The sequence below is a fragment of the Poecilia latipinna genome, unplaced genomic scaffold (genome assembly GCF_001443285.1).
Source record: "Poecilia latipinna isolate Pla-1442-1.1 unplaced genomic scaffold, P_latipinna-1.0 Scaffold873, whole genome shotgun sequence".
In the NCBI taxonomy this organism is placed as follows: domain Eukaryota; kingdom Metazoa; phylum Chordata; class Actinopteri; order Cyprinodontiformes; family Poeciliidae; genus Poecilia; species Poecilia latipinna.
Genome location: NW_015113489.1, coordinates 84,861 through 110,754, shown reverse-complemented (window position 1 = coordinate 110,754; position 25,894 = coordinate 84,861). Strand labels below are relative to the sequence as shown.

General features: G+C 38.1%; 1 protein-coding gene across 5 annotated transcripts in view; it reads right to left on the bottom strand.

Annotated features, from left to right (window-relative positions):
* The window catches only part of rgs12b (regulator of G protein signaling 12b), a 62,399-nt gene that overhangs the window by 8,449 nt on the left and 28,056 nt on the right, over positions 1-25,894 (bottom strand). For all 5 annotated transcript variants that reach the window (XM_015048293.1, XM_015048289.1, XM_015048292.1 and 2 more), the window contains exons 6-9: positions 9,169-9,190; positions 3,060-3,229; positions 1,456-1,548; positions 1,218-1,361 (exon numbers count right to left, since the gene is read on the bottom strand). In XM_015048293.1, the coding sequence (XP_014903779.1) occupies positions 1,218-1,361; positions 1,456-1,548; positions 3,060-3,229; positions 9,169-9,190 (429 nt within the window). The remainder of the gene's footprint in view (positions 1-1,217; positions 1,362-1,455; positions 1,549-3,059; positions 3,230-9,168; positions 9,191-25,894) is intronic.

The window sequence follows — 25,894 nt, the reverse complement described above, 5'->3', positions numbered from 1 at the left end:
AAGCTGCAAATACCTGGGAACACAACATAGACAACTTTACATAACATAATTGGTGTCTTAGAAAAAGTATTTTTAATCCTTGTGCAAATAACTTTTTTTTAACAAAAAAAAAAGAAAATATGAAAAGTGTGACATGCTTTTGTTTCCAGTACCTCTTGATTTGATTTTTTTAAAAATCTCGTTCAACCTGTGAACTATAATCTGTGTAAATTAATCTAATATGATTCCAGTTGTTCTGTGAAGATCTCAGGAGTTTGTTACGGAAGAAACAGCATTGTGAAGGCCATGAAATATGTCCAGCAAGACAAATACTCTAAATATATAACCAGAGCTACAATGTATCTAAGCACTGCAGTGTGATAAAATTGCTAGAGAGGAACTCCATAAGACCAGCTGTGTGACGCAGCTGAAAATCTAACAATATATGGTTCTGGAAAACAGTAACTCAGAAGATAAAAAAACATGCATACCTCATTTTTTAGATATGGATTTGTATCATAACTTTAAAAGCCATGTATCCGTTCTCCATTTACAATCATTTGTGTTGGTCTGTCACATAAAATCCCCATAGAGCTTGTGGTTTAACATGACAAAACATGAAAAACCTCAAGAGGTATAAAAGTAATCAACCTATCTACATCTTATTTGTGATTGAAAATATAAGATCAAATGTTTAGCTTCTGAAATGAAAGGTCAAGAAAACGGAAGACTGTGATGCAATCATGGATTTAACATCAATCCCAAGATATTCTGGCAAGGTTACCATAAGGCTTTCCGATTTGTGTGTGTGTGTGTAGTTATTGAACAGAAAATGTGTGGGTGTCTAATATGTAAAAAAAAAAAAAAAAAAAAAGCATGATAGTGAGGATATCCTTCAGGCCTTGTGACTTCCTTATCAGAGTTTGAACATCTGAGCTTCACAGCTGAAATCAATAGGGCTTTTCAGACGCTGTGCCCCGTCGACAACATGCATGTGTAAGGAGCCATTCAGGTCGGTGTTGCTCGACAGCAGGCAAAGATGAATGACTGGCCTTGTGTTGTGTGAGCACTTGACACTGTGTCCAGAGAGCATTTTCAAAGGAGTTATGTTTTGATTCACTTTTAAGAAGAATAATAAATTAGTCTAACAGGAAATGGCTCTTTTTTTTTTTCTTTTTTTTTTGCATGTGAAAGGTCAAAACTGTAGCAGAAGCCTTTATAAAAACATGTCTCCGTACCTGCAGCTGCTGCTCCTTGAACATGTCCGGTTTTGGTGCGTTGAGGATATCGTCAGCAAGCTGGGCTTGACTGTCGATGTTGACTGGCGTTGTTGCTTTACTGGAAAGGAAGCTGTTGTAGATCTCTCTGGCACGCTGCGAGAGCTAAAAAAATAAAAAATAAAAATTAGAAAATACAGGAGGGATTCAAATGGATGCAAGTGTGTGCTAAAAGTATTAATCAAATAAGGTATGTTACCTGCTTGTTGTCGTTCTCGGAAACATGGCTGAAGAATTCACAGGCCTGCCAGAACAGGATGTTCTCCTCACTGAACTCCTTCTTTAGGAACTCCTGCAGAAAATAGATGAAATATGGATTAAAAACTGGAAGACGGAAAAAAAAAAACACACACAATCAGACAAATTCATGCATAGGTCTTAATCAGAAACACGTAGAAAAAGTTGAAAGACGCATTTGTTCTGTAAAAAGTAAAAGCAGAATCTGTGTGATATGATTCACCCTATATTGCCACACAGCTGAGTATAATACTGAGCAAAACTGTGTTGTAATAATTTAATAGAGTTATATTTACAGTAGCAGAAGCACTGTAAATATAGCTAATATATACAAATTTATACAAATATATACAAATTTCTGAAGCAAGCTGGCGAAAATGTTTAAAAACTCCTAAAATGTTGGGAATCCTACATTTAATTTGAATATCAATTTATTGTTTCTTGCTTGTTGTTTTTTTTCTCTCTTTTTAATCACACAAAGCACTTTGAATGGTTCAGTTGATTAAATCTGCTATGCAAATAAAATAACATTGTCGATATTTATGAAAAGGGGAAATTAATGCCATTTTAGGAAAAAAATGCTTTTAATGTTTTTTTTTTTTTAAATGTGATAGTGTCTCTTCTCCTTGGTCTACCAAGTAAACATATTCAAAATCAAAACAAGAGTAAGTTGTACGATATCCTAATCTTCTGTGCTTGAGAGAATACTTTGTTGCAATGGATTTCCAAAAAGTCTCCTTCTATTTCTGGGTGGAAGAAGCTTATTTTGGAAAATATCCAAAGACTGACATCTTTGCATGCATATGGAAGCCCTTTTTGGACTATGCTGATGACCACATGTCCACCATCCTGTCTTGAGCATTTACAAATTCTTAGACTTTGACTATAAAATGATGAAAATATGTATGCCCTCTATATTTTCTTTCCCTTTTTCCTCTCCTTTGGACTGCACTGCTGAGATTTTGGTTTGTGTTGTATTGTTGTTCTTAAACAAAAAAATTATAAACATATCTATAAAAAAAATTTAATGGTTACCAAATTTTAGTACATCTAACAAACCATTTCAAATAAATAGAACCAAACAGAGAAGTCCAGAGATCCACTTTAGTCACTGGTCACTAAGTTGGATGAGGACTCATGTTTATCTTGTCACCAAGCAGAGGAAGGAAGCTGGTAAAGACGTTAAAAGAAAACCTCTCTCACATTAGAGAGATGAAGCAAAGAGAGGCATCTCAGGGTCGCTAAATGTTAGCCCACTTTCATATCCTACCATCAAAATATGTGGAGTTTCCTAATTCTACTTGGACTTCAACTGGAGTTATATGTTCAGGTCAGATAAAGACTGAATTCAACTTTTTTTTTAACAAAAACAGGCTTGCCGCCCACTTTTAGGTACGGTGGAAGATCTGTGATGCTGTGGGCTTGATTCTCTCCCTAAAGCTTCTGGGAATCTCGTTAGACTAAGCGGTATCGTGAAACCTTTGAAATAACGGCTGACAAACACATTTAGAATCTGCTTGTTCACAGCATCTGCTGGTGAGCCACGTTCAGGCGGTGTCATTTTACCGAAAAGTAGCGGACTCCTACAGGGTCCTGCAGCAGCCGCTCGAAGCAGACGGCCCAGCTGGCCACCCTCCTCTCGGTGTGGCGCCGGTGACTCTGGACGCTGGGCAGGCTGGCATTGCTGTTCAGACTGTTGTCGCTGCTGCAGCCCTGCAGCTCCACGCTGTTCAGCTCTGTTTACGAAAACAAATCCACACGCAACATTAAATCCTTGAGTTCTTAAAGGCTGGAACCACTCAAATTTAGTGACGTGCAAATCAGCCCGCCAAAGGTTGCGTTCGGACAGTTTTGACTCGGTCAGTTATCAATGATCAGTCATTGACAAGTCTGTTATTGGGGAATCAGATTTTTCCTTTGCATTAATTAAATGCGGAATAGACTACTGTGAATTGAAAAGAAGAACTAAATGTTTTTTTTTCTTTCTTGCATAAACAGGGATAATGGTATAATTTATTAAGTAGTAAATGGAGTAGATTTATATGCAGTGCTTTTCTAGTTACACCACACAAAGAACTTTACTGTTGAGCCACATTCACCCAGCCACACATTCACACACAGATAGATACACAGATCTACTTGGGGTTACCTGGGGGCATATCGACATGTGGAAGCTGGAATCAAACCCACACGTTTCAAATTGCAAAGCGACTTTCTCTACTAAGTTGCTGTAGTTTCTTAAATTTTCTGTTAAGTTTCAAATCTGCTATGCCAACCAAACCGTTGGGATAAAAAAATTTGATTTTATTGAAATTTGAATTGGCAAGTCAGACGTTTGTGAAATGGGAAATCAGAATCGATAAATGATAATGGTAAAAGTGCTGAACCCGAATAGTACTTTTAATCACACCCTGTGGCTAAAACTGCAACTTTTTGATTGCAAGATGATTTTGTTTGCAATTATTTACATGCTTTTTTTTTTAAACTCTTTTTGCATCAACTGCAAAACAAGATGAGATCTGAATTAATTTTTATAAATATAAAGTTACATCAGTATTGTAACACTATCTTCTATTAGAAGACAAGACATATGACACATAAATCAATGCGTGGATGTGCCGTAACTTTCTCCAGGTCAACAGAAACAATATACAGGTTATTATCTTCGGACCTGAAGAGGAACAGCACACAGCTTCAGCTTTTACAGCTGGAAACCAGCGATGAGGCCCGAAATCTGGGTGTAGTGACGGACTCCGGAGGGAATTTCAGTGGAGTCCGCTGTGATTGTGCTGAAAGCAGCGCAGTCGCACTGGAACTCATTAGGCACCAATGTTTCCCCTGTCAGTTTTAAAGCACAGGTAGAAACCTGCCCTGGGAGACCATCTTCTGCTCCTGGGTTTCTCTAGATACAGCTCTAGAAAACCTAGAAGTCCAATTAGTTAAAACCGAGCTACTTGTATTATTCACAAAAACTTTAATAACTCTTTATATGCGGTTTATAACCGGTTTATTTATACTTAATGTCTATATGCTGTGGGCACTTGAACCTCATGAGTGCCCACAGTCCTGGCCAATAAAGCTGACTGTTTCTCAAAAAAAGTCGTAATTCTGAAAACACTCGTAATATTCAAATCTAATAGGCTTTCTGAATCAATCCATGCTTTATTATTCTTGGGAGAGTCTTGGGCAATCCAAGAATTGCTTGTGTTTCCCACCACTCCGCCGCGTTGTGCCCATGTTCCTACCGTTTAGCTCTGATCAGAAGGCGAGGAGGGGAGCTGAGAATAACCAGCAATGAGCTGCAGGCCAGACTAACAGAAAGTGGCCTGCTATGTTGAGATAAAACCAAAAGGGAGAACAGCCACAGGGAGGACAGCGGCAGTCAGGTGCCCTGAACAACGCAGATGCTGTAAATAAATATAAAAAAAAATAAAAAATGTGAAAGAGGAGGATTGTACCCACTGCTAAAGTCCTCTCTGATTAAAAACCTCCAATCTGGGCGATCGGTGGACACTTTCAATGTGACTTCTGCTTTTGCGCTTCATTTCTTACTTTTTCTTTTTTAATTGATTATTATTATTTATCAGTGACAGTTTTCACACCGGATCTTTAAAATTGTTTGCAACAAAACGAAATGTTTTTATCCACACATTTCACAGCAAAGTTCTCTTCAAGGGCAGATTAAAAATAAACTCCTGAGGCTTCTGCTAAATATTAATGAAGCTTTATCACTGTATATAAGGAGAAGACATTAATCTGTGTAAACCTGTCTGTGCTGTCTAAACCAAGCGCTCTGTTCAGCATCACAGACCCCACTGCACTTATCACAGAGACAGATGGATAAAACAAAGTTCCCTCAAAAAAATCTAACTAAAAATACAGTAAGCAGCGGCTTTATGCAGCAGGTTATAATTATGTTATTGAATCGCGTTTGTTTGTTTCTCACAAAAGCATGATATTAGGCTGATCTCACCCAGCAGCTAATATTTCCAAAGTTATTTTTTCACCACTCAGAGTTTTGCATGTTGGTAAAAAGAGTTCAATTTCAAAATCGTCTTAGCAGAGCACCTTCTTTTACCTATCGGTTTCTTTCAAATCCACACTGCTTTGCTTTGGTCTATCACATAAAATCCCCAAAGAAACATTCCATTACATTTTGTGAATGTAATTTGAAAAATTGTAAAATAATTCAAGAGGCACGAAAACTTTAGCAACATATGTTTTTTTGCCATGAGACTCATAGGAGAAATTGTGTAGCATATTTCTTAAATCCAGAATTTAAGCTAGCTCTGCTTAACAGACAGGAAAGTAGGTAAAGTCAGCACACAAAAGGTAAATAAACATTTTCCTGTCTTAAATTACTGTCTACACTTTTAATAGTGCAACATTAAATGGTTTTCTTTTGTAATAAATGAAGTGATTAGCCAAAATGCTAACTGTGCAGCACACATTAAGTGAAAAAAAAATTGCAATATTTTATCATCAGCTGCAGCATTAAGATTCCTCTTAAACCTCAGTCAGTATAGTAACTAAGATATTCGATTCCACAGTCTCCACCATTCAGTAAGTTTTATTGCTCCTTCTTGCGCTCTACATTTTCCTCCAGCTGGAAAACAATCTATGAAAACTCCTGCGATTTTCTCACCTGGGTAGAGCTGGTAGGAGCCTGTGTGGTGCCAGCGGGGCAAGTATCGAATCCTTTGGGGTAACCAAGCCCCTACATCCATAATCACCCTATCAGGGGCCCTATCACTCTCCCCCACCCCCCCGCCTCAAAACCTCAAACACTTCAGCCTGAACAAATAGTCCAATAAAGGGCACAAACAGCTGACATCACAGGGAGGAAGAAACTGGAGAGAGGGGGGAAAGAGAAAAAGGTCCAGAAAGAGGCGCTGCCGTTGGTTAGCAACCTGGACGACAACCTGAGGAACCACAGAGAGAGTTGGGTCGCAGAAGGCACGCACACACACACACACACACACCCACACATGCACACACACACACCTGCATGCACACTAACACACAGGCACTAGCTTCCAGCCAGGTAAGTGATCCAAGTGCACGCCGGCCTCGAGGTGGTAAATAATTCAGAGACGAGGGAGGGGACACTAAAGCACAAACACAAACTCACGTCACAGAAACACACACACTTGAAGCGCGGCATTGATGAAAGGCTCGTTAAAGGAAGGCCTCTACTGAGACTAATGAAGCCTGAACCCCAACACTACTACTACACGCACACACAGGATAAAAAGCTGCCATTTACACTTTTTGATGAATCAAAGAGCCCATGCTATGCTTAACCTTCAAAAATGTTTAGAAGATTCATAGCAGAAACTACAGACATAACAGGAAAGATTTACAATAAAGACAATCAAATACTAAGCTCAGCTCTACTGTGCTGATTCTGCACATATATAGCATGTTACTGTTGAAGAGCATTAATGACGACTAGAGTACCAAGTGGTGTAAAAAACAACAACCACAAACTCAATTTAGATCTCATCAACACAGAGCACACATCCCAAGGTGTGAAAGCATTTTGTAAGGAAGAAATACTAGCAAGGACTGAATGGTGGTGAATGTCTATAGACTGTATTTCTAAATATATTTACACCAAGCACAAAATAATATTTACTTTTTAATTTTACAAATAATAAAAGGTTTAATAACTACTTTCTGCTGTTAATACATTGACAATGTCTGTTGGAATAAATTTCAAGAAAGAAACAAATGCTGCTAATTATTTCAGACATTGTTGCTCAGGTTGTAACCCCTTCTTTGGATTTTTTTTTTTACAGCTTTCTTTAGCTTGATGATGGTAATGCAAGCTAAAAACTCAGTGTTTTTCTCTGTGTAAATTTAAAGAACACACCAATTGATGTTAAAGAAAATAGTTTATTTTTCCATAAACGTTACAATCTTTATGCTGTTTACGTCTCACACACGAGCACAGAACGGGTTTAACTTTGCTCATAAATCACAAAAGAGTGATTCACTGGTCTTAGTTACAGAGTAAATAAGATCATAAACTTTTCTACATTAAAACTGAGCGTCAACAACAAACTGCTTAAAAACCTTTTGTCTGCCACTTCTTACATCTTTTATCTTCCATCTGGCCTCAGTTAAGCCTTATATGTAAATTTCTGGGGCGATAAAATCCCATCAGAATGTATCCACATGCTAATTCATTGCAACATGCAACAACTTGGCAAGAAAAACATGTTGTGACGCAACATAGCTTCAGAAATGTTGGCCCTGGATCAAGTACATCCATTTGTAGAGTGGTAAATTCAAAACCCAAGCGTCATTTGGTTTCCGTCCTTCTACAATTTCACACCTGAATAAAGAGAACAAATCTATACCACCTCAATTTTCTTGGTAGTTTTAAGTGTCAATGCAGAAAGCATTAGGAGCACATATTACATTTGTGTTAGTCTGATTATGATATATCTCGGGGATGAAAAATCATGAAAAGGCCAACATGTCATTGTTCATGTATAATCGAATTGCATTCTGTGTAATTTTCCAAAGACTTTATTTTTAACTTTTCCCATTAGTTGAGCTTCTGATCTTTATTTAGGCCAGATGACTCTAATTAAATATGACCAATTAAAAGCAAAATAACCTAGAGTGACCTCCTCTTGGTGGACATTATTTATAGAAATCCTCTGACCAAATTTCCTTTGGTTTCTCTATGAGCAGAATGTAGTAAAGTACTATGGATAGTTCAAAGTGAGCATAAAACATTCCCGTGGCAAATCCAAATTAATACTGCCTGGTGCAAAACGTCCTGTGGCAGATGGCTCCCATTTGTACTTGGAAAAGTTCGATGTTAAACTACTAAAAGTGCAAATTTTCCACCACAGGTTTGAAATAGCTAAAGGGTGAAATCGCTATATTGCGAGGAACGCAAAAGCACCAGCATCCTTTCAGAGTTCAACTAAACACAACAAATGGGCTTGTTTCTGAAATAATCTCACAAAACCATCATAAAAGTGAATTTTGTCTTCTGCTGGAAAGGAGCAACTAAGCTCTCAATCAGTGTCTTATGTACAACTTTTTGCTGGATGTCTCCGCACAGTTAATGTGGTGACACATATGACACTCGGCATTGATTGCAGCTGTTGCAGAGCAGACAGAGGTGGGGAAGGAGCTGAGCAGGTTAAACCAGATTGTCCCCTAAAAAAACAAAAAACAGAACTACTGTTTTTTTTTTTTTTTTTTTTTACTATTTAAGATGTAGAGTACCACTGAATTTGATCAGTTTTGATATGAACCCAAATGATATAAACTCACTTGTAGATTTGATCTGAAACGCTTAGGAACAACAGCGAGCACTCACGCCTCTAGTCAGTTTGGAAAAACCAGTATTCTTTAGAAACTACAGGACTGAGAGGGAAAAATGGCAACAGGAAAAACAAGGAAGTTCCCAGCACACTAAAAGGACTCAAATGACTTTAGAAACAACAAGAAGTTTAGCAGCAAAATACACAGAAAGACATCTACAGGTAAAATTTATTCCTGTTAGTACAGAAATGTTTAAGTGGCTAAACATGATACTCTAAAGTTGGTCATTCATCATAACCCAGTTGTACGTTCACTGCTGAGATTCAAAATATAATAAGAAAGCATTCTGGACGGTGTTAAATGTTTAAAAGGCTCATGTACTCACCTCCATCTGAGACTGCAGCGGACTGAAAAAAGAAACACAGAGACATGGGTTAGGATTGTTCCTTGGCCCAGAGCTAACACACATTTATCCAGGCTCCCACAGTCTGTGAGGGCCATGAGGCAGCTGCCTGGACATGCACTTCCAGCCACATGGAGGCTGTTACAGGCCAGGTCCCGTCATCGTACACATTTTCACTCCATAACAGGTTGGTGCCCACTCTTATTGTATTCAAGGTGGGTGGAGTCGCCTAAACAGGCTCTGCAGGGAAACTTCCTTGCTGAGGGGGAGGGGCTTACTGTGTGTTTTGCTTGGAAAAAGGTAAAAACGGCGGCATGCCCTTGATTTTACAGTACGGCGAGATGTTCGTCTACATGTCTGCCATCTTATTTTAACTCAAAGGAGCTTATATGGAGAGTAATATACACCACAGCAACATTTAGACTCTTTGTATAAAATGGAGCTGGTTTCACTTAAACAATAACCTATGAATGACAAGTAGGATGCAAATCATACGACACCACAAGCTGATAGCAGTGGATGGTATAACCACACCTGATTGCAGGGAAAACAGACAGTTGAGTGATAATGGCATCGTCTACAACAAGCCAGCTCAGCAATCGAACTAAACCAAAAAATATTGGTAAAATGTGTTAATATTACACGTTTATTTTAATATTAATATTAAAATACTGTAAATATTCATAATATTTACGTACTTCCAGTTGCAATCTGTGTTGTCACTCCCCTGTTTAATTGACGTCATAGAATGCAGAGCCAAGAGAGTCTGGACTTAGTAACGGCACAACAAAGACTTTTTGAACATGGTTTCATCTTCACTACCTAGAGAAGGAAACAAAAAGCCTGCAGCAGCTTCTAGATACCTAGATGCCAATGATAAAGGTAAGTTGACATTCAACCATATGTTTGCGCTCTTCAGTCTGATTTGTCTAACTCTTATCAGCTGATCAGATTCATTAGAGCATATGGTGCAGCTTATTCACAGGACAGCCAAAAACAATAAGGCGAGTTTTTATTTTTTTTATTTATTCTATTAGATGAAGACAGCAGAGAAACTACAACTTCCTTAAAGTCTTCACAATAAGAGTCTTAAAAATATACAACTTTAGGAAAAAATTAGACGACTAATCTTAACATTTGTAAAAAAAAATATATAACTGAGTAAAATAAAGGCAGTTGTTTAATTTAATGAACTTCCAAGAATATTTCTCTCAAAATCCAAATGAACTATTGACTTTTAGAGCGTTTATTTGCAGAAAATGACAAAATGTCAAAAAATTGTTATAAACCTCCAATAAAGCAAACGCATAAATATCTTTACAGAACATGAAACAAGTGTTTAAGCTTAGGAGGACTTCAGAAATTAGCATTTGTTGGAATAATCCTGCTCTTCTTTCACAGCTCTCATGCACCTCGGCTTGCTCTCCACCAGTCTTTCACATTGCTTTTGGATTCAACTAACCAGTCTTCTTTAAGCATTTAGTGATGGGTGATGGATTCACACTGGAATGCAGTGACTGTCACACACATACATCTGCTGATAAGAGAAAAAAAATGTTCAGTGGTTTCTTAATTTTTTCCAGAGCTTCTTTTGGAACTTCAAAAAACATTTTTCTTTCCTAAGCTAATTAAAACAGCTTACAGTATCTTCTCTGCTTGCAAAGCTGTGAGGAAAACATTCTCTATCCCTTAAATAAAAACAATAGTGTCCTATTGCATCTGAGAACATATGGATATCTGAGTCCAGTCAAACAATTTGAGATATATCGTATGTTTATTAAATGTTAAATATGCTTGACACAAGTTGTCAAAATTGTTAAAACATTACAAGATGTTCTCTGGCCTAAAACCTACAATATGTAGTGGAAGTATGCACACCCAGATCAAAAGTTCTTATCATGCAAAAGATCATTATATATATTAGTCATATTTTTTTCAACTTTACATGTGACGCATAGCCTGCAGAATTCACTTGAACAAAAGAAAATCGTTCTGTGAAAAAAAGTCCAAAAGTTGCAATAACCTAGATACAAATAGGTGCTCACAAGCTATTATCATGTTGAAGCAATTTTGTATGCAAATTTAACATTCAGTCCTCCTGACTTCACATCAGCCATCAATTATATGACTCTTATAAACCTATAACAAAGATCAGATGTCCGGGTGGGACGACATCACCAAAAGATGACTCTAAACAAGAAACGTGCAACACTGTGAGGACATTTCTGGCAAGTGTTTGTGTTCTCCATGTGACAACAATCGGCTGTCTTCTCCGAATGTCTGGACAAAGGAATAGGATTACAAGACTGACATATTTTTGTCCAAAGTAAACATCTATGCCTGGCTAAAATTTCCCAAAACCCTGTGGGAGGTGAATGTTTGGGCCGCAATTCCAGATGGTATATTTGGCGCATGAGCAACAATACAAATTATGAAAAGCACACTGCGACCTTTGTGAAAGGTTATGATGAAAGGGATTTGGGGGCTCTTTCACCTAGACTGAACTCTGTTTATTTTCCAGGAGGATATAATTACCTGTTCCAACTAAAAGTTAGTACTGACCCAAAATTCCAGGCGTCTGCTAGAAAACTTAAAACAGGATTTCATTTTCGGAATGGTGAATCAAAGCATCTGTTAAAATGAACAAAAAAACAACTTAATGACTCAAGATTGAATTAATGTTTTTGGAAAAGGTCAAAGCCAAAGTTTAGGACTAATACTGCTAATGATGAACATTTGTGGCGATTTCACTGAAAAAAAGATTTTTTTACAATCTGACCGATTTGGAGAACATTTGGACGATATAGTGAATAAACTTTGACAAGTGAGGATGTACAGCTGGTGGACTCCTAACTGAATCTAAAGGCCATTCAACTTGGTTTTTTGCTTAAGGGTGTTAATCCACATGTTCCTGATTTAAGAGCCATATTCTGAAATAGGGAAGTTGAGTTAATTAATGTAAAAAAACAAAACAGTGACATTTAATTTTGCTGGCCACAAACCAGGACGTGGTTTATGATGGACTGTCCATGTGAGGTGGATACCTCACCTGGACAGCTCATCTGTCCAGGTGAGGTTGCACCCTGGACAGGTGAGCTGTCCAGGTGAGGTTGCACCCTGGACAGGTGAGCTGTCCAGGGTGCAACCCACCTCTTGCACCGACACAATTTTGAGAAAGTATGGGAAATGACTGGATGATATTTTTGCTATTTCACTGACACAACACATAATAAAAAAAAGCAACACAATAAAGCTAAACTTCTGCTCGACAAAATTCAGAGTTTCCTCAACTAATACCAGAACACAGAAACACAAACTATGCGCGCAGCACGGATTTGTATCTCAGACTTGCTCAGCTGGGATGAGGTCATTCAACACAGACACCAGTAATGAAGCTAACTGTGGAACAATGAAAACCTCTGTGACTCAGACAAAGTAATGGATAAATATACAAAAAGACAGACGTGAGCAAGACAGGACAGAAGAGGTGGGGAGCTGTCCGAGACAGTTCTGTCTGCCATTGAGAACGTGTGGGGCGATGGAGGAAAAACAGATGTAAACAGCAGAAAATACTATAATAATATCAGCAGGGGAGATGAAAGCAACCCAGCCATCAAGATATTGACTTGTAATGATTTTATTACCCTGCACAGACATGTGGGAGTCTTGTGAATAAAAAAAGATATTTCTAGAGTGTTTTTCACAGCTAGTCATAAGAAATGCTGCAACTTCATTTCTATGAAATCACATTTTTCCTCTTTATTTCCTGTATTCGATAATAAATTGACTGAACTCAAATCTCAGTGGATTTCACAGCATTCAAGAACCAAAGCAAAAATCAAACAACTGTTTGTATCACTGCCTGTGTTCACTGATACAACCAGGGGGGGGGGGAATCTGAGTTTACATTCAGCATCAGGAGTTAAATCAGAGCATTTCAGTGACAACGACCCACAGGACAGAGGAAACAAAATGACTTATGGGAGGATCTCGGATATTAGTCAAACTGGAACTAACAGTCATTTCTAGTAGTCAGTTGGTTCCCACAGCTTCACTGTAGTCTTCACACTCACATAATGAGACAAAAAACAAACAAACAAAAAAAAAACACTCTGCCCTGATTTTACAACCTAATTCATGTCTGAAACTTACCCTGAAAACCTAACTTTGTTGAAGAGAACGTATGCCAGTTCAAGACTTAGCAGGTGATCACATTTATTATAAATCCACAACCAAAACCGAGCTGGGCATGAACTCCTTAGTTAATGAATACCCATGACTCACCCACGAACAAAGAGCCTCCTGAACTCAAGCCATGCTATGTCTACACATGACAAAACTTTTTAAAATAAGCACTCTGTCAAGGATGAGAATTTTCCTAATGCTGTATCTGGCTTTGTTTTAATTGGCGATGGAGCCAGGCATGTCCTGCAGGAATGTGACTTGGCATTGTAAAAACAAAGGTGCCTCTTAATGACTTAGATTATTACTAAAACATTATTTTAAGCCAGTACCTGTAATTCCGTTTAAAATGTGAAACGTGTATATTAAATAAGATTCATAAAACACAATGAACAGCTGTGGCTGTGTGTGTTTTTCCTTCTACTCCACTTTCCATTAATGTACATGGAGATAACCCTGGGTGAACAACCAGCTTTGTCAAGAAACAGCCTTTATGACTTATTTTCCTCATGGAGGGTTTCAAGCAAGTCGACAGCGTTCCTCATGACTGCATTGGGCCAAAATGTGGGTTTTCATTAGATGTAAACTATAATCATGCAAATTAACAGACATGCATTTTTGAAATGTATTACCCTGCATGTAATGGAGTTATACGAGTTTCACTCTACAACTGAATCACAAGTTCTCATCATATGTGACCTCTTGGTGCAGCATATGTGCTGCTCTGGCTCATCTACATACTGTCCAGATCTCGTCTTGCGCTACTCTGACTGGCCCAGATGGCACAGTGAGTTTGATCACTGGGATTAGACGTCCGTGTGTCCCTGCAGGTGAAAAAGGTCTGATGTGTCTGAACAGGAAGTGAGTGTGGCTGAACGACCAGAGAGGAACAGCTTAATAACAGGGGCAGAAGTGTGTTAACTGCTCTTTTCACTGATCTAACCACACATTTCTCACATCTCACCAAACATCGGTCTTTGTACATCATTAGTGTGAGTGAGGAGTTCTCTGTGGGCTAAACTACTGAATCATAAGCCTGACATCTGGTAAAGTTGTGAATTTTTTGTATGTGGGGTCTGTTTCTATGTGTGCGTATTCTTTTTTTTTTTTAAACAGTGATCACTTCCAGACGGACTGTATGTCGGGAAAGTTTGGCCCCAGGTTTAGACCTTAAGTCTGCTCTTCTCAACTTTCATCACCCAATTCCCTTGCACGGTATTTTCCCTCTCCGCCCCCCCCCTGTTTTTTATTTTATTTGCCCCCTCCCTCCATCTTCAATAATCTCACTTTTTCTTCCTTTCTCCATCTCACATTACCATAGCTTCCTTCTAACCATTCCTGCGAAACACAGGCTGGACTGACTGTGTATCCTCAGTCACTCCAGCCTGTGTTTCCCTCCTCTTTTGGCAGGTCTTGGTCATTCCTGACAACCCAGAGAGAATAACTGGGGTTTTCCAGACATTCCCTCTTCAAATGCCTCTCCTCAAGACCTACATTTAAAGTGAGGTATATAAATGTGTTACAACACCAATAGAAGTACATCTCTCTTTTTTTGGAGTACTTCTATGATAAAACACACAAAAAGCCTACATATGAGCTTATATGAGCATTTCAGTAAGACTAGAATACTATTTAAAATAAAGATCAGTCACAGTCTTAAAGCCAAGTTGTTGACTTTCCACAGACACCAGATGGCACTTGTTTGTTCATATGCTAAAGGCGTTGTCAGTAGAGAGTCTGATTGAGGTTGAAAATCTACAAAGAACTCTTTGCTAATGGGAGGAAAGTTTTCTTGGTACAAAATCAGAATGTGTCTGGAAACAAATTTTGCGGATTCAAACTTGGCTGCAGTGACGGATGTCTTCACAGAATATGATAACGCTTCATTTGTTCCTCAGTGAGGAGATTCAAATTGCTGCAGAAGCAAAGTGTTGTCAAATAAAGTTAACCGGAGTAACTATCAAATGCAACTGACAGATAAACCTCTAATTTAGGGGGGGGGGAGAGAAAAAGTAAAAAAAGTAATTGCCCTCTAATCTTTATAACTGACTGGTTGCAGTGACGTGTTCAGGGGAAGTTTAATTATAAAAAGTGAAATAGATACATCAGAAGTAAAATAAATACTAAAATGATGAGAGCTCCACTTGGTTTTTTCATAAATTAGCTTTTTTATATTGGTGATATCAACAGTTTTATGGTCAAAGTCACTGAAATAACACATTGCCTGTTGAAATGCATGGAAGAAGTCTGGGTTGAGGCAGTGCAGTACTGCGCCTCACCTGTGGGGACGCTGTTGATATTCAAGTTTTTAAAAATTATTTCTTTATCAGACCAAAAGTATGTTAGAAGTTACAATAAGTAATAATCATAAAACATCAAGAAAGGGTTAATGATCCATAAATGAGCGAAAACCACCATGCTGCTGAGTTTATAGTGTAATACAGAAGTTCATATTTAGTCATGATCTTTATTGGGCTGGTAGTTTTAGCTTCCAACTAATCTGGATAAATACTAAGAGAAGAAACCAAGAGAGCAAGATACTGCAAAAAAGATAATGACTGCTTTTAAATGTGAACAAAACCTTTCCTCTAAACACTGAATCATAATGTTAAAAAACAACAACAACAAAAAAAACAATTAAACAAAACTAAATCTATGTGCCTGGTCATACTGTTATTCTGTTACCTGCTGTAGTTGGTGTGTCCTGAAAGGAAAGGTCCTGTTTTTTCTTTCTACGAGTTAAATCTTATTTGATTACATGTTCCTTTTGTTTCCAATTGTCTAGTCATAAAATTATCCCAGGCTTGGCTTGTTCAACTCAGGTTTGGTGCTGAAAACTGCAGCGAGTGGTTGGTCCCTGCTAGCTCATTCAATAGCAATCTTGAGTTTCCAGAACATGCCACGTTTTGGAGGATGATGGAAAAGGACAGTCTGCATTAGGGGATGAGACAATGAGGGAGCACTAACACTTCACACAGAAAACAGAAATGTCTATCATTGGTGGAGACTGTGATGGATAACACAACTTATACAGTCCCACACACAAAGACAACACTGTAGGCACCACAGGAACTTATTCCTGGCTCCAACACTTCTCTGAGCTGCCACCTTTGGTGGGAAGCATTAGCTTTTCCCAAACTGAACCGCTCCAGTGAAAGATGACTGAACTATGAAAGAGCATCAACATATCTTAAAAGTCTGTAAACAGTGGCATCACTGCAAGGAGGCCACACCTATTACCCAACAAATAGTTTGCACACACAGTCCCTAAAAGGTAACACACTGATTCCCACACACACTTCCAGCAGAGGAGGAAGCTGGAGGACCAACGGTCTGAGCGAGTGTGTGCCTGTGTGTTTACTTTTGAATATGAGGTGGAATAGTGGCTGCCATTGAGAAGGCTGGAGTCGTCCTGCCAAGGCTGGCAACGGCGGAGCTGCTCGGCTTTAGAACGGCTCGACACGGAAATGGTGGCATGGAAAAGAGGATTTGGTTCTGATCGTCAAAAGTGAGACGAATGAGGTGGCTCAGGTGTTAATGCGTGAAACGTGCCGGACAAGAAGAGCAGCAGAAACATCAATAGTTCCTAAGCGGTGACATTCTCTATGAAAGGCTGGGGTGAGCCCAGAAATCCCCGCAGCGCACTCAGGAATCGATACCTACCCTCATTGACAGGGAGGAATTCAGATAATGGTTTTTCCCTACAACAGAGCCACACAGGAGATGTGACTCAGAGTCTGAGCCAGTGAGAAATGTCTGTTATACTTGGGCTGGTGCCTAAAACAGACAGAGCAGCAAACAAGATGTAAACACAAAGCAAATCTGATCGAGCACATCTGCCTGAGCGGCTTACAGCTGACGGACGACATCCTGGATGAGAGGAAATGTATTAAAAATGAGTCACTCAAACCATCTTTCCATTGTTTTAAAGTTGTTTGCTCCACAGGGTTAAACACACATATAAAAGAGAAGCCTCTGCAGGAAGAAAAAAAGAAGCTCCCACTTTCTTTTCTCTGCTCAATTTCTCTGTTGCATAAAGCATCTGGCTCGAAGAGAAAGACAAAAAGTGCCTGGAGCTAAGTTGTGCTTGCCTCTTTTTTTTTTTAGTCTCATTTTACCTTTGAAATGAATATCTTGCACCACCTTATACCACCGCATCAATTTTCTCAAAAAACAATAGAAAAACCTCTGTTCATTTCCAACCAAAGAATCCATTACTGTTTTTTCCCCTTATTTTTCCCCTCTCCTCAGGATGAAGTCAGTGGAATACCCTTTCTCTGCATGTCCTACACTTTGCAGAAGTAAATAGCTCCCAGTATAGTGCATTTGTCCCTTTTTTTTTTTTCTCACGCAGTCAACAGAGTAACACTGGCATGTAGAGAATGACGTTTTTGTAGTTTCTCATTAACTTTACACAAAACAGACTAAACTTTACAATAGCAAAGTAAAGTTACTTGTCTACTTGAAGCAACACTGACAAAAACAAGGATAACAAGCTAAGCGCTTTCTCACGCTCTGGGTTTGTATGTGAAGTACTCACTGTATTAAAGTTCCAGACGCGCTTGAAGGAGAGCCTCTTCCTCAGGCTCATCCTGCTCTCCTCTCAAAGAGGAGGAAACCCACCGACCGTTGAGTTTACATATCTGAGCCACACTTGCACAGACGGAGCGTCTTCAGGAGGAATCTACAACAGGAAGCCTGTGCAGATGACCGGCATGGATGGAGACATGCCTCAGTGCCGCTGTGCCCTCAGAACTGCTTAACTAGTCAGCAGAAGCTGTTTAAAATAAACGGGCTGTAACTCACTGATGATGTTTAATTTGGCTAATTAGATCGGTTGTTTCCCTCTGTTTCACTCACACACACACACTCCTTCACCACTGAACTGACAAGTTCCATTCTCCGGTAGACGCGCGCGTACACACACACACACACACACAGACACACACACATGAAGGGCTCAGTTTCCATAGTGAAACGCCCCCATCAGGCACAAGAAGGGGAGGGAACAAAGGTCAGCCTGCCAATTACACGGCAGCATGGCTTTTCCTTCTCCACCCATCTCCTCTTCCTCCCACTTCAAATCACAGGAAAATGTGTTCAGGTAAGATCATTTTCAACTAAGTGTAGATTTTTTTTTTTTTTAGTGACATAAATATATATATATATATATATATATATATATATATATATATATATATATATATATATATATATATATATATAAATACGACTCATTTCTGAGAAAATCATCAAAAGACGATGACATGAGAAGACAGCTTGATGGAAATTAGTTCAGGAGGTTTTGCTAAAGGTCAACCAAAGCAAACAAAGGCACTTCACAGGACACAGCACCACACTTCAGAACATACACACAAAGACTGAAGTGCCGCATACAGCCTCAAGTTCATGTCTACCCCCTACAAATTTCTAGTTAAAAAGGAAGAACAATTTAGAAAAATTAGAAAAAAGAAAAAAAAGAGTTTTTGTTTTTTCACATAAAAAGCACAAATGTTGTTTTGAGAACATTTTCAAGTAATATAATGGTAATGGCATAACAATGCAAGTGCACCTCCTCGAAGACCAATAAACTTTAATTTTCAATGTCTAATGAACATTTGACACTGGAACCTGTAGACATTTTAAATATTCAAAATAAATAAATGAAAAATACACAAAAACAAATAAAACGGATACTGAAGTTTCCGTAAACAAAATTACCGTCAAAAAAGGGGCTAGATGAGACTGAAGGACCAGACTGAAGCCTTTTGTCATCCAGTCTTTGGTGGAAAGAGAGAGACGAGAAAATCAAACAATCGTGCACATTGAAATGATCAAACTTGTTTTAATTTATCAACTGATTTATTGCTTATTGCAACAGGCTTACTAGAAGACTTTAAAAGGTGTTACCAATAAAAAAAAAGTGTTTTGCATTTGGATTCACCCTCTATTACTCTGATACCTCAAAATTCAAATTAATTAAGTCAAGCGTCAGGCAGACAGAGCATTAATCAGAGAAGCAGCCAAGAGGCCTGTCTGCAGAGACCCCACAGATCAGGTGAGAAAATCTGTCGATCATTTTAGTGTTATTTGGTTTTGTAGGGGAACATAGCACAAAACTCTGTGAAACTTCCCGCTGTGAAACATGAGGATTACAGCATCCTGCTATGGCGATGCTTTTCTTCAGCAGAGTCAGGGAGCCCATTAAAGAAAAACCCACAGAGGACAGAAAAATAAAATAACCTTTCAGCAGCAAAAAAATTTTTCAGTTCTGTGAATCCGTCATTCCCCCCTCCACACACACACACCCCCCCCTTGCGGTGATTTTTGTTGTGCCAGGTCAACTATGCTGAAGTTGCAAGTAGACAAGTGAAAATTTTCGGTTCTAGCGTGTATTGATGCACACGATTCCTTCGAGGTGTCTGGTGAAATCTTATTTTTTGGGGGAAGTGTACCCACATGCCAAGTACCAGAGCCTCCACTCAGGTTCACTCTCTGAGCAGAGCAGACAGGCCTTTAAACAGTTACAAAGTTCAAATCTGGCATCATGAATAATTAGGAACTGAATGAAAAACAAACAAACAAACAAAAAAAACTTAAATATGATCTCATTAACAATTTATTCTAATAATTTCAGTAATTTTAAGAACAATTTGCAGAAATGAGCTGATATTTTTTTGCCTTCTTTTTACCACCAAAAACCCCATCAGAGCTCGAGGTATTTCAAATGCTGTGCCATATTGTTGCTAAAGTTAATGCTAGCCTTTCACGTCCCCGTATCATAGCAACATCAGGGATGGTTCCAGCACTCGGCACCCCTCCGACAACCAATATGCACACACACAAAAACTAAGGCGAAAGCAGCTGCCAAAGCACTAATTAGCAGGAGCTGCTGTTCTTAAAGGGAAAGTCCAGTGGAGCCTTGATGCTCGGTTCGTCAGAGCTGGTTCAGCTCAGCCTGCACACCCGAAATCACCACAGAAGCTGGGAAAAAAACCACACAGCTGAAATTCTTTCAGAAAACTGATTGCTCACACGTCTTGGTGTGTGAGCAATGGATTTAGGAGATGAATACTGTAATTACATGTGCTCAAACTAACCCCAACGCGCATTTGTCAGTGCAGAAAAACATAAGAAAGGGTACAATGTCACAAAACATATGAGGAGCGTAAACAGGGTTAGCTGAAATGATGGTATGTAAAGGGGATGAGAGACAAACAAAGAGTTCAGTTTGTCTAGTGTCATTAAACCAAAGAGGTCTTGATGTGTGAATGTCTACTATATCATGGACTTCAAGCAAACCAGTCCAACACAAAAATGTAAACATAAAAAAAAAATAAAAAAATCTGTGTTTGGTTTTGATTTGCTACCATCTCCTGAAAACAGAGAAACACACTTTGAATGCATAGTATAAGTTGCTACCTTATACTGACCTAAATTTCCATTTTTGTAAATTTCTCAAAAAAACCAAAAAGTTTATTAAACAAATGTTAACACAGATATCAATATTATTTAATCTGTCAGGGCTTAGAGCATCTTTATATACTAAGTAAATAGTTATATTGTTTCTAATGATCAATTTTACAACAAGGAACGCATGTATTTCATGAAAAAAAAAATCAAAAATAATTTAAACTTACTGCCTACAAAAGAGGAACCATGTAGAAAATACCTACACTTTAAAATAATGCAGCAGCAAAACCTAAACGTTAGGACTCTAAATACCACAGAAACTTTGTGACAATAGTGGAGAAATCAGCATGCAAGAGAAAAATCTGAAACTGAGACATTTCCTTTTGGTTTCTTCAAATATAACTGAAGCCGCAGAGGTGGATAGTCTATCTCCTATTTCTTTTATGTCTGCATAAGACACAGTAAAACCAAACACTGCCCCCTGCTGTTGCTACTAAAGTGGAACATCGGCTGGAGAAGAGCATGGGGGCGAAACCGCTATCCTCCAGGGCCAACGATTACCTGCTTTAACAGATCTGAATCAAATGATTGGGTCATTAAAGTGCTTCCGCAGAACCTGATGACATGCTGAGGAGGTAATTCAAGCATTGCTCATTCAGGTAGGTGGAGGCAATGACATCAGAAAGGTTGCTGGATTTTGGTGCTCGTGGATCAGAGTTTAAAACCCTGTAGTAGAAGAAGAAGAAAAGCTAAAGTTGAGAAGGTTTTCAGGTTATTATTCATCTTTTTTTAACTGCAATTTAAAAAAAAGTAGAATCAGAGCTGCTAAAGGATAGTTTTTCAATCAGATGCAGAATATTTTAACAGATAGAAAAAAGATCTGGTGAATGACGTTTTCTGGTTTATTGAGATTATAATCCAAATAGACTGAAATAATTAGTGTGAGGTGTATTTAGGCTATTTCTGCCCACAAAGGCTTCAAAGTGTACTACAAAATAAAATAAATTTACATGCAGGACTTCTTTCAATGTTTTTCAGGTATTTATTAAGACCGTCCACCATAGGCTGTGTCAAGTTTACATACTGACGTGAATTGTAATGTACTGTACCTTCAATGTAAAATAAACCGTGGTAAAATACGATTAAAAAAACCCCAGCTGAAAACTGTATTTATAAGACTGAGGTATAGCTAGTTTATCTTTTTTAATAATGTATAAATCTGTTAACAATATTGTAGTTGCAGTTCTTGTTTTTTAGTGGATCTTAGTTTATTTTTAGACTGTAGATTAACTAAATTTGTTTTTGTAGTGCCAGGTCAACTATGCTGAAGTTGCAAGTAGACAAGTGAAAATTGTCGGTTCTAGCGTGTTTTTAGACTGTAGATTAACTGTGGAAGCTGTTTGAGTACAGCTTCCACATCGTTATATGAAAGTAAGAAGATCAGGTCTGTGCATGCACGAACAGCAGTAACATGGATGTTAGACACAAAGCAGTAATACCTGTGCTATTCCTTCACAATGCTAGCTTCCATCACCTGTGAAATGGAAAATTATCACCAAAGCCACTACATAGTTTTTTTTTTTCTCATTGTTTTAGCTAATGCACTCAAATACTGTTTCTATACTGTTTGCAAAAATGATTGGGTGTTTCTTTTTATATGTTTTTTTTTTTTTATGGTTTCAGACATGTTGATTATAAAACACCTGGCAGAGTACACCACATTCCACATTTGGCAAAATAATTTAAACCATAAATGTCAAGAAAGTTATACATTTTCATAATGAAGCACATGACTTCCTTAAAATCACGCCGTTTTCCAAATATTCCCCCAAGCCACAGAATCTGATTGACCCATAACACTGAGTCACATTGGGACAACCGTTAAGAAAATTTTCTTTTTTTTTTTGAATGACGAACACGCAGTCAATAATATGTTTCGTCAACCACATTTAGCAGAGTAATTATCTGAAAAAGTGTATGTAAAATTTGGAAATAGTAAATAGTCTGGCAAGATTAGCCGACCAGTTTGTGTCAACTCAAAGGGGGGGAGCAGAGCCAACAGTTTGTGCCAAGGGAGAAATGGGTCAGTAAGGCCAACACACACTCCACAAGAGCAGAGATTTATTGTTTTGCTTGAGGTGGCAAGAGCCAGTATAAAACGTCCAGTTCTCTGCAGGACATTTTATATTTCACGGGGAAAAACGAGTTCAGAGAGCAAACACGTTTCTCTGATCTTACTTCACCTGACGACATTTGGCCATTTGATTATTTGCAGTTTCAGAATCAAACAGACCACTTCTGAAACACCGATTATGTGGGACTAAATGTAGAGCCTGAACTTGAGAAGGCTATCAGTTTGAAAGTAGAAAAACAAATAATTAAATTCCAGAATTCAACATTACAACTCATAGTTTCAAAGATGATATTACATTTTTCTCTACTCAAATCCATAATACTTTTGATGGCTATTTATATATTAAAATCAACCTAGTGCCAGAAACTGTGTAACAATAAACAACATATAGAATGAAAAACTTCTTAGCCATATCCATGTTATACATATAAACAGTAAATTCATTAACATTTAATTTATAAGCGTATTTTTTTTCAGTTCACTAAGCTTCTAAACTTCTTGCAGAAAAGTATTCAGAGCCCAATTTCCCAGACTAATGATTTTATGAGTGTCTGCTGCTAAGCATAGACCAATAGCTATAAAATCTAATTAAAATATACATGACTACAAAAACAGATACAAAGAAAAATATGTGGGGTGTTTCACCAGGAGTGGCTTATTAAAGGTTCTGCCAAAGGAAACACACAACTACAGTACCAACTGTTATGCATAACGTCTGCAAGCTTTGCTTGGCAAAAAGAAAAGAGAAGCTGTGCACAGCTGGGGAGCAACTTTCTGATGCCCAATTACCTCTATATGTGATCCTTTTTGTCTAACAAGGGTCTTAAAATGTCTTTTCTGTAACTGGGGATTTTTAGCTCCGTAAAGATTATACTCTTTAAAAATGTGTTGTTGTTTTTTTTTGTTTTGTTTTCATAATGCTGTACATTGTAATCATAGACTGGTTAAAATACTTTTCCTTTACAGTCACGCTTTGAGAATCCACACAGAATCCGTCTCTACACAAAATCCTATGTACGAAATTATGGAACGAAACATTTTCGAACAGTAGCGCAATCTTACTCTGGGAATTTCTTTAATCTTCCCCACCAACAATGCCACAGTGGTGCCAAGACAAATTTGTCACAGTTGCAGTTGTTTGCAAACTCTTTTAATTACTGCTCTGACTCCACATGTCGACACGTTTGGACAGGAGTTGTCGTTTTTTTTTCCGTGTAGACATTTTCCAACTTTTAGAGATCAACATATCTGACTTACTTCAATGGTATGTTCTTTTGAATTTTTCATTTTGAAGATTGGCTAACAGAAGATAATTTTATGCAGGACAGTGTTGAGGAAATTTAAACTTCCTCAACACCGATCAACAAAATAGAACTGACAAAAAAATGCTTTAGTTACATTTATTCTATAGTGATTGGGAGGCGATGGGTGAGGCACTGATGATTTAGTTAAATGGTTTGGTTACTTTTTATGGAGTTGTCTTTAAACTGAGCAAAACTACTCTCATTTAGGTTTGAATGGTTCTAAAAGTGACAGAAGATAAAAGTTCAGTTTTAACAAGTTTACTCCTTTGTGACATTATGAGAATCAGAATTAACACTGTTTGGAAGAATGGTGATAAAAGCGCTGACCTTGCAACTGCTGGATATCAATTGAGTCACAACTTACCCAAATAAATTAAAAAGATGACTCTTTAAAGTAATGATAACTCATGCCAAGTGCAAACACCGCACACACTAAGACATGGGATCTAAAATCAACAGAATGAGACAGATACATTTTTTCCCCTAGAATAGTAAAACATACTGACTCGTATGTTTTCTCAATTCTGATGTGGTAAGTAAGACCTTTAATCCAGGATTAGTAAGAAGTTGAAACAAAAATATTTGTATTCATTTTAAATCCGAAGTATGCAAAATGTGACTTCTGACCTCATGGGGTGTTTTACGTACAGGAGCGACACTGATCCTGATCCATCATCTGATTTTCCCTCCCTACCGCGCTCCGCTGTAGGGGGACATCACGAGGAACGACGCGCACGGATCTCTTTAGTGAGAATGAACAATCACACACACAGGAATAAACTTGTGTGGAGTTCTTATCTTTAGGTGCCTGAATGTGTTTTTATTTATAGTTTTAGGGTATGAATGAGTTTTTGTTCCCTTGTGGTTCTGTGTTCGTGCATGTGTGCGCGCATGTGTGTGTGTGTGTGTGTGTGTGTGTGTGTGTGTGTGTGTGTTGGGTCAAGGGGCTGGGAGAATCCTCTTTTTTTTCTCACTGATGTGTTCAGTTAAATAATATCCTGAGCTGCTCACCACCACAGTGTCAAAACTTCGTAACCCTCCACAAACAGCTGCACATTCATCTACAACTACTAAGAACAAATCACTAGTGAATTCTTTCACATTATATATTAATCAGTCAATCCAAGGATTTAGAATCAATAACGATTGCTGCGTTTTCATCCAGTTTATCAGTGCAATATGTATAAAAGCCTTAAGCACACACACACACAGGGACGCAAATACATTCACACAGCCAAATCAATTAGCTTTAATGACGGAGTGATCAAATGGAGGAATCAACAGGTGTCCCTTTAAATCAAAAGAGCCAGAAAGAGCCTAACGATTGGCTCAAACGGGTCATGTGATGTGTCATTCCTGAGATGGGCCTCACAACTACAGTTTTAGTGCATCCAGTTCATTTTAAACTAAAATAAATGCAGGTCAACAAATATAACAGAAAATATATATATTTTTTGTATACATGTATCATAAAAGGTTATGAACTCAAGCTATTAGAAACACATTGATATCTTGACAGGAACTTAGATCATTTGCTGTGGTTGGACACGGCAAGGATTGTGCCATATAGCTTGAATCCTACATATATATATATATATATATATATATATATATATATATATATATATATATATATATATATATAGAGAGAGAGAGAGACACACACACAAAAAAA